The sequence below is a fragment of the Colletes gigas genome, unplaced genomic scaffold, assembly GCF_013123115.1.
Source record: "Colletes gigas isolate AHSC1104 unplaced genomic scaffold, ASM1312311v1 Colletes_gigas_Sc00017, whole genome shotgun sequence".
Lineage (NCBI taxonomy): Eukaryota > Metazoa > Arthropoda > Insecta > Hymenoptera > Colletidae > Colletes > Colletes gigas.
The window spans coordinates 993,942-1,009,846 of record NW_025106646.1 but is presented as its reverse complement, the minus strand read 5'-3'; the positions used below and the strand labels follow the sequence as shown (position 1 = coordinate 1,009,846).

The 15,905-nt window shown below is 38.3% G+C and overlaps 1 protein-coding gene across 4 annotated transcripts in view; it reads left to right on the top strand.

Moving 5' to 3' along the window:
• The window catches only part of LOC122400368 (rho GTPase-activating protein 7), a 476,120-nt gene that overhangs the window by 31,200 nt on the left and 429,015 nt on the right, over nucleotides 1–15,905 (top strand). For all 4 annotated transcript variants that reach the window (XM_043401799.1, XM_043401800.1, XM_043401798.1 and 1 more), the window contains exon 2: nucleotides 12,996–13,235. In XM_043401799.1, coding sequence (XP_043257734.1) covers nucleotides 13,038–13,235 — 198 coding nt within the window. In that variant the 5' untranslated portion in view covers nucleotides 12,996–13,037. The remainder of the gene's footprint in view (nucleotides 1–12,995; nucleotides 13,236–15,905) is intronic.

Genomic DNA, 15,905 nt, shown 5'->3' with positions numbered 1-15,905 from the left:
TTGCGTGGGTGATTGATCGAGGGCCCCGGCTCGCTAGCTCGCCCTCGCCGAGGGATCCTTGCACGACGCTTTGCCGGGTTCTTTCGTGACTTATTGTTCGGACACCCGCGTTGATACTCGCGTAAGGCGCCTAAGCGTTTGATAGTGTTTGACCCGTCAGTTACGACGCGACTTTCAATCTCAAGCGATACGATAAACCTTGTCGTTTAAATTTTTTTCGCGATTTTTCAAGGAGTCACGTCGCGATAGATGTTTTAAAAGTTGGTAGATAGTCTCTTACAGGTCTTCGGGCGATAAAATTTGATTCGTGAATATAGAGATGCATGATTGAGCGTCGACAACAAAGGTTTATGAATTGATACTGACTTCAGAAAAACAGGTTCAATACCGTCGTGAGCTAACGTTCAGAAAATTTGTGTAAAAACACAATTATACTTATTTATATTTGCAACAGTATCGATTATCTGATCAAATAGGGTCGAAGGTTCAGGGGATTGTTTACCTTAGGACAACAGATAAGTTATAAATATATTGTAACTATAAATGTTTCTAGGACACTATACATATATGGATTATGCACATTTACATAAAAAATCACGTTTAAGCATTTGTTGGATCTTTACGAGAAGTGTAAATACGACTAACACAATAAGTTCATTAATCTTTTCATATTAAAAATTGCTAGTTGATGCGTTATATTATCATGTTTGTTCAAACATAAGTAAATACTTTACTACAACGAGTCTGGATATAATAACTTGCTCAGAATTATTCTGGCGATAGATCGTAACCAGTAATCTTCTCCATATTTGAAGTGTAAAACAATTTGCATTGCACCGTAACATGAACCTCGTTATGTGTGTCGAAAAATGCAGAAAATATTTTACCTTGCAAAGCGGTACTCATCTTGTCGCGTCAGGTCTAACAATCCCAAATGAGAAACACAATCCACGAAATTGTCGCGTAGCTAGTTTTCATTAGACTCAACTTGCTAGTGATTTGTGTTAACACTAAAATTGGTATGATTGAAGATGTCGTGAACGTACAAGACCGTAGTTCGACCTATTAACAGAGCACATATTAAATAACATTAAAGCGACGAGTCTGGCTGATCCATGGACTAAGACAATTTGAGAGGTTTGGTCTGAAAACTGAGGTGTTAAAGAAAACGTTTTGTAGATTGTCTTTTGCTGGATTTTCTTTCGTAAAATCAAACGATTCAAAAGAAAAACAACTGAATATCTAATAGTTATTTAAATAAGCGTTTCCCTAGTTGAAAGGTTTAGTAGACTGTCTAGTTAGTACACTTTGTAGATTGTCTTTTGATGGATTTTCTTTCGTAAAACCAAACGGTTCGAAAGAATAGCACTTGAATAACATAGAACGCTAATGGTTGTTTAAGTAGTCGTTTCCCTAATTATTTCGAGCACGTGATCTTTCGATCCGTTCGATCGTGACGTTCTTGCGTCACAAGCTTCGTCATCGCGATTTGCAGAGTTTCGCGGGGACGGGAAACAGATAGGCTAACGGAAGGACGATTCGAAGCTGTCACGCGACACGTTGCGTAAAATATGGACGTCCTCGCGAGCCAAGGTCCCGTGATAACGATCGGTATCGATGCACGCACGCGATACACGCATCTCGCAGGTTCCGAGCTGAGGAGAGCGTCCTGCCAACCCGAACGACCACAATTAACCTTACGTAACTCATCGGTCTTTCCTGGTGGCCTCCTCCGGGCCGTTCGCCGCAAAGATAAACTGCACACAATGCGTCGCACAGAAGGTGGGCTCCGAGTGAGGCTGAAACCGGCCTGAAACGAGACGAACGGTGTCTTCCTCGTCGTTTTCGCTCGTCCGCGCTGCCAGTACCCGGCGAATATATCGGCGATAATTGTTTTTAGTGCCTCCACGCCACCAGGAAGGCGGGCACACCGGGTACGTGCTAATCGAAATCGTAAATCCGACCGATAAGAAACCGCGCCGCAGTTCCACGGCACACACGGCAACGTATTCGCCGCTGCGGAGGACCCTTTCTATGCTGCATTATGATCCGGTTTCGACGCGGTGGGCAGACATTTTTCCAACGTCGTCATTAACGTTTGCATAGCTCTCGCCGATAAACAGCCACCGACGACAATATTTCGCCTTTGTCCGTGTATCGAGAAACGAATAAAATCCCTGCACTCCCGCGCAATCCTTGGAACACTCCGGAATTTCGTCGGAGATACGCGGCTTACCATTTTTTTTTTTATTCCGGATGCCAATCTCTGCTACGAAATTGTCCACGCGAGAATATACACTTGAATGTTTAGTATTTTATTTTGCAAGAAACATTTAGGTATATCGAGAAATTCTGGTCATTTACAGTATAATTGGGTCAGATATGCGAAAAATCTTTTCTGTCGTCAACGTGAGAAAACTTGTTAATGTTAATAAAATTACATTGTTAATTAAATATTAGTATTTCCACGCCCCTTTTATAGCAATTTTTAATGTTTTGAGTTCACGAACTGTTATTATGAAAAACGTATTTATTTTTCTATAATACGACCTATTCAAACCAAATCAAACATCAATTATCGACGAGCATTGAAAGTACATTTTCAATAGTAAGTTTATAGATATATTTATTCTTTTCTGTACCGACCATTACCTTTTGTATGCAATGGTCTGTGTTAGATTCTGTTTGCATGAAACTAGGACAGCCATCAACGTCAAACATAAAGTACATTTCATATAAAACGAAGGTAGAAATGCACTTGCCACAGTACGGTTTTACTAATCCAAACATGTTATTGAGTTATAATTATTTGACGAACACAAAGTGGCATTCTTTTTGCACAAACACCTCATTATAATTGTGTTTCACAGCCAGACCAACCCAGACTATTACTTTCTGTACGCGGCAGTTTGATTTAGATCAGATATTAAGAGTTTACATGTTTGTATTTATTCATACATACCGCATTAAACCTGGAATGTTTACGATCTTCCTGTATTATATCGTTAAATGGTTCCAATCAACAATTTACACACAGTTCGTAGGTCTTAACTATTTTAATTGACACGTGCCGTAATATTGAATTTATTACCTGGAAGTTGCTATACTGAATATGCAGGTATGTTCGCGAATGAATATTCAAACTAAACAGTATTCGCCGACGACGAACAGTGAAAGTACATTTTCGCCAGCGAATGTGAACTGAAAACATTAAAGTACACTTTCACAAACGAATGTGAACTGAAAACATTAGAGTATACAAATGAGGCTCGATTCTCAACAAATTTTGGAAGAAATCATTTACTGCTTTAGATGCAAGATAGATTACTGCGTGTGCCAACGAGTATTTAGAAACGTTTGTACGCGTATGGCTGATGGAAAGAAAGCAAATAACAACTGTTCTTTCTTCCCCAGCAGTTAGCTTTCTCGAAAATTACCTGCGTGGTTTATTTATTTATTATAGAACACCACAATCGTTTTCTATTTAATTGTTTATCCAAAAATATACAATTTAAGACAAATCTTTTTAAGTAATCTAGGTATATTTGAAGGTAACTCTAACAGGATCGATAATGTTTGAAAACGAACAAAAAAGTACCGTTATTAAGAATAGGATCAAGAAATTCCGCGTTCGAAAACGAGAAATCTTTTACTAAATTAAATTAAATAAGGCACATCGTAGCAATAGGGAGCCTACATTAGTTAATCTTGTTCTAGAAAAGTTCAGAAGTCATTAAGAATTAGAAAGAACGGAGCTCGCGAGCATGTATACCGTCTACCCAGGCGTTGAAGTCACCCGAGTCACCGGAGTAATCGCGCCAGCGAAAAATGGCGCGCGCTCCTTTACGCGTCTCGCGTTGTAATGCTAATAATAGAGAGCACGTATCCACGTGTCCATCCGTCGCGGATGTTATTATCGATTCCGTTACAGGAAGTTTCTTTAACATAATGAGCACTTCTAAAACATTACGTCGCTGTGCTGGGCGACGAAGAAACGTGGACGAGTGTTTACATGTTTACGTCTTAAAATTCGACGATTGCGATTATCATAGCTGAGTGTACCGCAAGAAGTATCGATAAACTATTACCATGGAATATTATTGTACGAGCATGTGCACGGCGAGTAAATAACAGATTCGACGCGGAATAAAATTTAAAAAATAATTTTAAATACAGCTCGTTTGAATGTTATTGATTTACATAAGTCCCAGAGCCAGTGAACATCGAACGTATATTTTAATGAAATTAATGCACGGCTGGCGGTGGACGTTATCGATAAATAATACAGTCGAAGCATAATTGTCAAGATATCCGAAACAGTAAAAGCTGGATATTGGCCGCGCATCGCATTATTTCTGCACGGTAACGCGCAATAGAGTGGTTGATTTAACGCCAACCGCGATACGAATACCTTTTAGCGCGTCGCGCCGCTCGAGAAAGACGGCTCTCGATGTAATGTCGTCGCGTCAGAATCGTGAAAACGCTGTCTCGAACCATCGAACGCGAACGACTTCCCGCATTCGGTTCCGCGGAACGAACATATTTGCATCGAAACGATAAATTTATTCGTCCAGAGCCGCGTAATCCACTTATTAACGCGCGTGCATCGCGAACGTTTTTGGCGTTCGAGGGATTTCACGCCGAAAAACAGGTTGCTCGACTGGCATTATGTTTTATGCAAAAAAAAATAATTGGAAATGTAGAATAAAATTTTTTGGAACGAGGTTTCGTTTTCGAGAAAAACGACTTTGAATATTTACGCGTGTGTTAAAGACAGTTAGAGGCAAAAATCAAAATGCTAGACACTATTTATTATGGAGAGTACAGTCACGTATGTAACAAAATGAAGAGCATTTTTAAGGCAATAAGGTGATTTGTATTTTTCTGTAATTATTGTTTTCAGAGTTTGTTTTTCTCAGATAATGTTTTTCAAAAATATTTAGGAATAAATGCATCGTAAGTCATTACGAGATTCGTTCGTTGCTTGGATATCGAGTAGGTGTCGATACTTTCTTTCGATGCGAGTAACGATTAAACGTATCGATAGCTCGACGGTGTCGATTCATCACTGGTTTATATCGCAACGCCGTAATATATACTATTCAATACGGCTGACTCGTAAGGCAGGTTGTGCAACGAGCCCACGTATTTTACAATTATCGTTCAAACAGTCGTGTCAACGATAGCGGTATAAATTATTGTACGAAAAATTGTTGGCTTCGCGTGGCACCCGAAAGGTTCGTGCGCCAAAATGTACGTCGACAAAGGGTTAACGAGCCACGAACCAGCGATCTCTCGTCGAGGAAATTTTCACGCCCCTCGTTGTTCGCTCGCTCTGCACGCTCCCACGAATCGCGAGCGAAATTACTGTCGACGTCCGCGTGACAATGTCGGCGTAGGACGTGGGAATTTGTGGCTGGCGATAGGTCAGCAATGAACGCCCGTACCACCTATTTAAATAGCTTCGATAGAGGTATCGCGAGCAAAGTTACATCTTGCGGTAATATTTTCCATCCGAAGGGGAGGCAGTATTTTCTTGCATTTTTTCCTGTACCCTTGAAATGAAAGCGACAAATTTCACAGCCGATACTCGGTATCCTGGTTGCTTGTTACGTATACGCCGCCATTCGTAAATACAATACTCGACGTATGGTAAGGAGCTAAACTGAACACAGATAGAATTTTATTTAATTTTTTAGTATGGAACGTAAATTTATTATGCACGTAATATCGTGTACAATGCTTTGGCTTTCTATGAGAAATATTAAATTCGTAAATGTTATGGATTATATTTCACACAAACAAAGAAGCTACAGTCGCATACATCCAACAATGGTGCCATTACTAAACAGTTGACGAATAAAGCGTAGAAATTTTATATATTTTATTTTTTATTAATAAATTGTATTACTATATTACCTGTGGTTTCAACGACTGTTGAAATTCTAAACGAATATTCATAATTAAATTTCCCAATGATGCAACATTCAAATTCAAACTGATATTGATTAGTAATCTATTATTCTCGTGACGATGTTGCCGTGTTACATCATTGGTAAATTTAATTGTGAATATTTATTCAGATTTTATACTATGTTAATACGTTCGCAACAGTCAAAACAGTCATTTGCAGCACAAATTATAGTTGTGTTATGTAAGATGATTTAATTAGTAGTTAAGGTATCTTCCTGATCGTGTTTCTTTACGATGCCAATCTATTATACAGGATGTTCTGTTATTTATAGTACAACCGTCGAAGTAGTAAAATGAGTTGAAAATGTAGAATAAAATTTGTACTCATAATGTTTCAATTTCAAGATAATGACATTTCAAAAATTGTAAATACGATTAAATACGATTTGTGTGCCGCGTCTGTTCATTACTGTTTCTACTTACATAACTCGAATAACATTACATGCATTTCCATATACATTTTCAAAGTCAATTTTCCTGAAAACGAAGTATTCTTTCTTTTCGACTTGTCAAATAAACTATTTTTTATCTAAATATCGTATTCTTCACTTACAACTGCAAGATTATTTCTCAAGTAATTTATTAAATCACGCGACTCTATTTCAAACTTAAAATTCGTCTCAATCGAACATGGTCGTAGTTTAACACTGCACGTAGAAGCAGAATGTATTTAAAGTTAAAAAAGGGGCCATCGAATTAATTTTTTTTTTTTAAACCGATTTCATATCCGAAAACCTTATTAGTGGCCGGAAACGTTTACGTCGTTCGATTGATAATTGTTGATTGCTGGTATTGACCTTAATATCGGTAATATTTCGTTCATCCGCAGAAAAGTGGGACGTTCTTCATCGCGCGTACGTATTCCCTGCCAGAAATTCCCATGGATGCGCATGAAGTTGTAGAACGTGCGAAATCTCTTCATCGGAGATATCGGGAGGAAAGCGGCGAGCGTAGTTTCGCGACGTCGATGGCCCGTTGCGATGTTAATTGCCAAAAACCGCTATCCAATTCTCGTCTCGATCGACCTCTCTCGTTTCGCGAGAAAACGGCAGTCGGTGAAATTCCGCGTCGACAACTGGCTGTCACCGGCGCGGTGTGGGACGTGGGAATTTGTGGATCGCGATAGAGCCGCGGCGTAGTGTCAGAATGCCTCGTAAATAGCTTCGATACCGATGCATCGACGGTATTGATACCTCACCCCGATCAAATGCCATTCCCGACCGCGGTGGACACGGCCAGTTAGTTCGATTGAATTAAACGGGCAGCGCCGCTCGGGACGTGTGTCGTTCTTATCGGTTGGAAATTATTGCTGGTAATTTACTCCCGATCCCGCGTAACTTCACACTTGGGTGGCTGTCGCTGAAGCTCGATCGCTGGTTAATTGCAGATTCCGAGCGCCATTGTGGGCGCCCCAAACGATCCATGACCAATGATCCCCGTTTCATTTCTATCTAAAATACGCGTGTAATTATTATCATTGATCTGTTAAAATCTGTTGTTTAATACGCGGATTCATGGGCACCACCGTTGAGCAAAAGTTATATTTAGACCGGGGATGCTCATGCATTTGTGGGAAATTTTAATTCTCAAAGAACTATAAAGTGCACTTAATACGCAAAAATGTAAGAAATACTTAAAGCAAGATACGAATTATAATAATTAAGGATTGAGACAACCTTCTACGAAGTTCCCATTTCATTAATTCTACTAATAAAAATATGATTTTGCATGAAGACCCGCAGTCTTGTTATATTCATCAATCTATAAAACTGACAACAGTTTATTTTTCTTATTCTCTGCTTAGACAGAGTTTGGGTTTTATTCGCGATTAACGAATACAAATAGATTCATTCGTGAATTTTCCTTCGCGTTTTATTTATAAACTTGTTTGTGAATTAATATCTATGGACGGATTTATCGAAAGAACCAAAAACAGAAAAATCGACATTGAAATGAACTGAATGAAGACAAAACAGTAACGATCATTTGTACACCATATCATAAAAATACCCATAGAAAAGTGAAACTTGCGTTGATTGTCATCTGTATAAAAAACAATAATTTTGGATAATAACGAACATATTAAAGTAATGTGGAAACATAAACGGAATCTAATCTGGAAGCATATAAAACACTCTGTAAATCAATGCAAATCAATTTCTATGACTTGCATAGAAACATATACGATAAGGACACGCAAAAATGAGTTATTCGCATATTTTGAATAACGACTCTCTTATCGTACGCAACACTTGCAATTCGAGCCTATCGTTGAGTCATATAAATAATTATTGAATACCAGAAATACACTCGAGGAAGAAAAGAGTACGATAAGAAGGACAACCTTACTGATTTAGTTGGATCAAGCACATAACAGGAAAGGATAATTAATTTGTTCAACGATATCAATATTTTTAGTGATATTTAAAATATATCGAGTCGCTATTAATATTTATATAGTCGTTAATAACACAGTCGATACAACTGTTATGAAATTAAAGTGTGATTATACTGTTGTTTATCAGAGTATACAGACTTTGAGACTTCTTTCGCTCTAATTAAGAAAATTCCCTTTCTGTGAATAAACTTTGCTTGAATTATAAAAATGATATTACAAAAAAAGAATGGTTTTGAGTCAATGGTTGTAAGTCACGAATTAAAAAGTTTTTCTATAATATTGATACCAGAAATTAATAAGTGTATATTTATATATGAAACTTAATATTTCATGTTTAAAGTTATGACTCAAAATTGTAACATAATTGCTCCTAATTTTGTCACTTTCAATTTATTTTATTAATCTGACTATTAACAGTTTGCTAGAAAGATTGTGTTTATTTTACATTGTTTTAGTTCTCGACAAAAGTGAAAGGTTGTAGCGATTGATTAATCAAAAAATCATAAACAATTCTGTTATAATCGTATAAACAAATGTTGAACAAATGTTCGTAGCCCATAATGTCCAAATTCCATTATTATTAAATGGGGCATTTACTTTGCACTGATCGTCCATATTAAACAACCAGCTTCTCAACTTATTTAGACTTATTTCTAATATTTTTGAGGAAATTTCTATTAAAATTGGTTCAAACAAAAAATTTCTTTTCCCCCTCTGTCCCGTTTGCAGACGTACAATCGGTGAAAATATTTTCGTTCGTCAGAAATGGATCAAAGAAAATGTAGAAGGCGATTCAATTTAGGCAACCTCGCTGCACCACCGGATCGTTGACTCTGAAATTAAGACGCTAATCTTATTCTCGCTAATAAATCAACGTCGATCGAGAAACTGGTCTATAAAACCGGAGAGCTAGCATTTAAACGTGTGTTTTGATTATTGTGAAAAAATTAATTAAACATCGATCTCATATATTGCCGTCACAGTTAGTTAACAGGCGTCGCGGCCCGACAGGGAGATATACAGCGCGGACGTGCGTCTAATCACGGATTTGTGAAACTGATTCGAATACGAACAGGGTTTCAACGATGCCGTGCCGCGCGTTTGCGTCGACTTGTAATTATCCAGACGTATTTTCCGTGCGTTCAACATCTCAATTTTACAGACACCGTCGGGTTTCACTCTGTAACGCGCACGGACATTTTATCTTTGTAAATTACTACTTTCTAACAGTATTATTATTATTAGTAGTATCTGTGATCACCGGCGAGGTCCGCTTAAAAATTCGATCAATTAATTTCACGGTACGGTGGCAGAGTATAGTGATACATTTATCACGGTGGTCTGATTATCTGTTCGAAATTATTTTATAATTCGATTCGCTTCCTACGCTCGCCTCGTAACGCCGACTACTTCTTCCAACGGTTGATATTAATATAATACCTTGATATTATTAAAAGGAAGTGTTTTTTACTAATCGTTCTTTTCGAAGACGATATACTTTCCAAGAGTATTTAAGAGACGTTAAGAATAAACTCATGTTTTCATTATTGAGGAATTCTTTGGATTGCTAATTATATGATTCAGTGAATCAATTAGCCCATTTTGTCTAGTTTTAAATTTTACCATTTCATTAGCCTTCACAATTATCATTTTATTGTTTTATTCAACATAATTTTATAAAGATTAATATGTTTAACCTCGTGGTTCGTTAAAATTAATTCTAATGTACTGTTAGGTAGCCTACTCTCAGAATTCTCTGCTCAGCAAACGAAGGACTTAATTGTAGATATTGTAGCCTCGATTTCCTAGAATTATCGAAGCACTATTGTATAGTTATGATTCAAAACATTATCATTCTTACTGTAAGTTGAGTCTATATGTGAGTCCATGAGTATTTTGTAAAAATACTGGAAATTGAAACGATCTAACTTTGTAATTGGTATGTATTTCAACTGTTTGTAAATAATAGATTTTCTGAGAATTACTCAAAGATTCAGAAAATATATTATTTACAAACAGTTGAGTTGAAATTGCTATGAAAGATGAAAAAAGCTTGTTCTAAAAAAACGTTACATTCGCAGAATTTCGTTGAAATAAGATATTCAGGGCACCATATAATATATATAAACGTGTCCAAAGGTAAAAATATTAAAACATTTATTTGTTTCAGTTTATAATACTAAATGTGCTGTTTATTATTTACAAATAGTTGAAGTACATAACAATTAAAAAATGAAAGAAGCTTCGTCTAAAAGAACGATATTCACGACGTGTCTACGGATAAAAATATTAAAATATTTATTTCCTTCAATTTACAGTAGTAAATATGAAAACTATATAAGATATAGTTTTTGCCCGAAAGCGTATCGAGGAACGAATTTCACGCGAAAACAGCTTGAAATCGCCACGGGCGGTGAGCATCATTGTTCACCTGTGAAATCACCCGACGGTATTGAATGCCGACAGGTTGCCGCGATCAGACATCCGGCGATTTTCTAATATTATGTTTGCGCCTCGCGAGCAGCTCGTGTTCTCATGCATGACTTTATTGTTGGCGAGCTCACTGAATGAAACGGCAGTCGTATCATGTCCTATAAGTATCCCACTTGACTCGGCACAATCGATACACGATCTCGCGGTAGATCGCCCGATCGTGATCCGGCCTCTATGATAGAAACCTGTTGGCCCGTTGAACTTTAAAATGCTCGTAGAACTTGAGAAAACGTTGTCCCATTCGCGAGGCAATGTTCTCGCGCGAGTGTGTTCCCCGAAGAAACAGTTAAAACCATAAAGTTGGACGGGGTCTACGGAGGGAAGCGACTTCGAAACGACGCGAAACTCCTCGCTTCGCGTTTATTTACGGTCGAGCAGTTCGGTGTCCGATGCCGATATTTAATTATGAAATCACATTCCCGGAGCAATAAAGCGTTTCATATTCTATGTGGAAATATTTTATTACTAACTTCGAGAGATAGAAGAGTCGTTCTTCGGTAATTTATAATGTGGATGTGTCAGGGACACCGGTGTGTATAAATATACACCTAGGCGCACGTGGGCGTGCTAATGCTCGAATAAAAGATTTGAAAGTTATTGTAAGCTGTTAGAAATGGTGGAATTTTCATTAAATTAATTTATATATATTTCGACGCGTCGGAAGGAAGTTTAAAGAATTATGGAGAAAGCTGGTTTTCTGGTGATTATAGAGTGTTGTTCCTCGGGTAATTACAGGCTTGCTCCGAGATAGGATAATCTGAAAATAGTGTGTTTTAGTTCACTTTTTGTGAATTTCAAGATTTCAGTCAAGTGTTAATTAACAATCTAGAAATATTCTATATGTTTTATGGAGTATTTACAAAGTGCCCCCTCCCCATTTAAAGTTTAGAAAGAAGGCTTTGCAGTTACGTAAAATAATCAAAAATATCGGATGTGTATGTATTTTTTTAAAAACTTCAATTACCAAAAAAAACTTGCATTCGAAAGTAAAACCGTCTTGATTGGATTATTAATCCGTAACTGCAAACGTAAACGTTACAAAACTCGATCGAAAAGTACAGAATCGTTGACGTCGCGCGTTTGACGGAGCCAACGGCATAATCGAAGGAAGAAATGCGTGTACGAAGCTTAGCAGCAATTTTAGATTAGCCTGGACGCATTTCGGTGGGCGAACTAATCTGCGAAATATAATTAGGTCCAGTGACTAACGCGAGCGTTTCTGCTAAATTTAGCCAAATGCAATCATAACAGCGCAGGTGGCCATTTTACCCTTTTCAAGTGTTTGACAAGCCGGGATTATACGAGCCGCGCACACCGGCCAATGAGTCACACTAGGGCTAATTATAATCCTTTTGCCCGAAGGTACCCACAGGTTTCCTTTTGTTCCGTTCTTTCATCGTTTCAAACGCTAATTTGTATCTCCGCGGTAACGATATTAATTACAGTCCCTTTTGAAGAGCAAATACACGCCGAAGGAGCATCGAGCCTCTTACGATTTGGTCAACGCATTAATCACTCGTTGATTAAGAATCTTCGCGCGCCTCCGCGTTGCTCGAATTAAAGAGTTGTAACGTTGCGCCCTCTAATCTATTCCAATACTTTTAATTAAACGAACGAGAACTCTATCGGCCCTTTCCCGTCAATTGTTATCGAAACTTCTTACGAATACAACAACCACTAGAATAGAAACACAGTAGTTTGGACTCGACAATCGTTGTTTATAGAATCTGATATACACAGTTCTAGAAACTGGAACAAGCTGTATCTCTTTTCTAAGCAAAGATAAAAAGAATTGGTAGAAGAAGTTGAATCGATGATGTAATTCTTGTTATCTTGTCCTGGTACAACCGTGTAATTGCAATAAGCATTTGCACTTGTTTTTGAAATAGGGCCACATCTCATCATTCTATTTGTACAAGTATAAGGAAATGTTTATCATATTTACTTTAAATTGGTTACAATTACGTGTAATAATGTATGACTCAAAAAAATGAACATTCTTCGTGAATTTCATCTTCATGTGTCTGATGTGACAACGAATGTGTTGATTTGAAAATCATTTTCTGTGACTTATTTAGTTACTTTGTTCGTTCATTTGGCATCCAACTCACACCGAATACTTCTGATACAGGTGCGCAAGAAAATGCGCGTGAGGTCAAGGTGACGGTAGAACATGGAGACCATGCAAGACAGCGGTGGGTTGCAGGTCGATGGCTCGAGAGGAAGTGTCGCGTCGAGTTTGCCAGCTTCGAAAACAGTGAATCGGTTGAAAATAGTGGAAAGTGGTGATGAAAGTGGCAAACATCTGAGCAGGAGTAAACCCGAGATGGATCCTTACAAGGAGCTGGAGCTGTATTTTGCCAAAGTTAACGTGAGTTTTTCAACAAATTTTACTTTCAGATTCATGGAAATTTTCTCATCCCTTTTTGGGGAAAAAATTTCGACTAGTTCAACTATACGTAATTTCGATATTATCGTGGAACTGTTATCAACTAATGCACAAACAGTTCTTTATTTTACAATCAACAACGAAAGAATGAATATCCTTAATGAGAGTTGCAAATAAATCGATGGGGAGTGCAGCATCTCGTTATAATAGTCCAAGATTAAAAGTAGTCAGAAGCAAGCATGAGAAGAGTAGATAAAGTACTCTTCCTTAGAACATTTGTATGCTTTTAAAATATAATAGGTATTCGATAAAATAAAAAAGTCTTTAAAACGTAATTTTTGTCTACGTGAATATAAAACTATTTGCAATAGAATCTCTATTTAATCAAGTTGCTTTACATAGTATGATCTGTTTGCCTAATCACTTTAAAAAGAATATAGTTTTGCATATACGTGAAAAGTAAGACGTTGTTTTGTGATTTGAAAGATAGGATATCTTTAAAAGATTACGTTTGGTAATCCTAATAGTATCTAATTGAAGCGTTAACACGATTTCGTTTACGCGACGAATTTCTTCCCCGACACGCCACAACATTGCTCGTTTACGAATCGATCATCAACATCATCGATCCTTTCGCTGAAAGCGCTCCGAACGATCCCAGCAGCCGAGCATGCACAACAAATTGAACGTGACGCCACGATCGCCATGCAAGATTCCAAAACACGTTTCGTCCATGACCGCCTGGTCCACCTCCCATACGATGCCTCGTTCCTCGTCATCGTGTTTTCCCATCCTTTTTATTCCGTCTTTGCCTACCGCGGTACATCTGTTTTAGAGGTCCTCGGCCACAGGGCTAAACGCTTCGAATGACACCCGAAACCGTGGCCGGTTTTCGCTCGTGAGGTTTGCCTTTCAACGTTCTGCTCCCTTCCAATTTGTTGGCTGTCTCTTGGAATTAACGATTAATCCGTGATTTCTCTTACATCGAAAGCAATTTGCCAAGGTGCTTCCTTTAACACTGTTGGAATATTGCTATAATATAATCAGATTACATTTTGCCTAATTCTATTTCGAGGGGAGACAAGAGAGATCAAATTTCAGCTTCATTTATAAATGTCGCGTAGTTCGAAGAGAGCAGCTACAATTATAGATTCACCATAATACAATTTGAAACAAATGGGTTCGATGGTCTTCTCTAAAAAAAGATTCTACATATCGTTGAATTTTCAAAATCGAGAACTAAGCCCTTCATACACAATACATAATATTCACGTGTTTGAATACATCGTATTAAACATGAAATTGGAATACATTGATCTGTTCAGACCTATATTCGTTCAATAATTCAAAGGATGGAAGAAAGTTTAGCCAAGAATTTCCATCGTATCGCAATAAAGTAATTCATGGGCGATCCTCTGAAGGGACTTTGTCGGCGAATTAGTCCGGATTACAAATTCGAATCGTCGAAGGTGTTTCGTAATTGCAAACATCACGACGGGGACCCAGCGTACCAGAGCGACACTTATCAAACTCCTCGAATTCCCTCTTACTCTCGTCGCGAACTGAGCCTAAATTAGTACACCTGTTCCAGAATCTCGGGACCACGGAATTAAATGGTTCTCGGGGCGAACTGCACGGAAAAAAGAATCTCGCGACCGGTTCTCATTGGCGAGTCAAAAGCTTGTACGCGTATCGACGTACACAGGATCCTCTCGAGCGCAATTATTTCTTCTGGAGCGTGTCGGTGCATCGATGCTCGCGTCTAAGTGGCGTGGACCGGTGCATCGCTGATGCACCGGTGCATGTCGATACAGCGCCGAGCATCGAGCCGATATTTGCGCGGCGCAAACATAGTACGCCAATCCGCAAACAGGCCGAACGTGTTGGTGCACCGGCGGATGATAGTTCTAAAAACGTGTCGACGCGGAAACGGTCCGTCATCCTCACACTACTTTTCTCCGGCATTACGTGACTCAGAATTTTCCACTGGGAGATTCTCGTTGTTGTTTATTGCACTGCGCCATTACGTTGCTGGAGAGGAAGTATTCGAAGAAACGAAGGAGCTTCGTATGTATGACCCTTGGAACAATTTTTCTTAATCGTTCAGTCTTTAAGTTTGATGAGATTTTCTATTATCTATTTGTTAAAGTTGTTTTTCTTTTAAATTGTAGTTGCTATAGTCAGGGACAAGTGGGTATATTTAGTACTTACTTTGGAGATTGCTACTTATTCTATTGTTAGCCATTTTGTTCCACCTTCATTGTTAATTTCAGCAATTTAAACATATTTTTGATCTCTTAGAAAGTATAGTCGGAAAGAGTTGTTTCATTGCATGCTTCAACTTCCATTGTTAATTTCGTTTCCAATGCAATTTTTTAAACCTTCTGGTGGCGAGGCTTGCTGTTCTAAGAAGTGAGCAAGATAGGAGGAAAGAGAAGGAAAAGAGAAGGAAGCCTTTCAGAAACGCTGTGACATTCAATGGTTGGTCGAGCACGCGTGAGAGAGCGTAGCCCTCTGCTGGTGACTGCGAGAAATATCGTCACAGTCTTCAAAATGATGGCTTTCGTATCTGCCTGAAGATCTCTGATAGCTTCTTTCGTTCCATACAGTGTGTGCTTGTATCGTGAACCGTGGGAACGTCCATTTTTATTC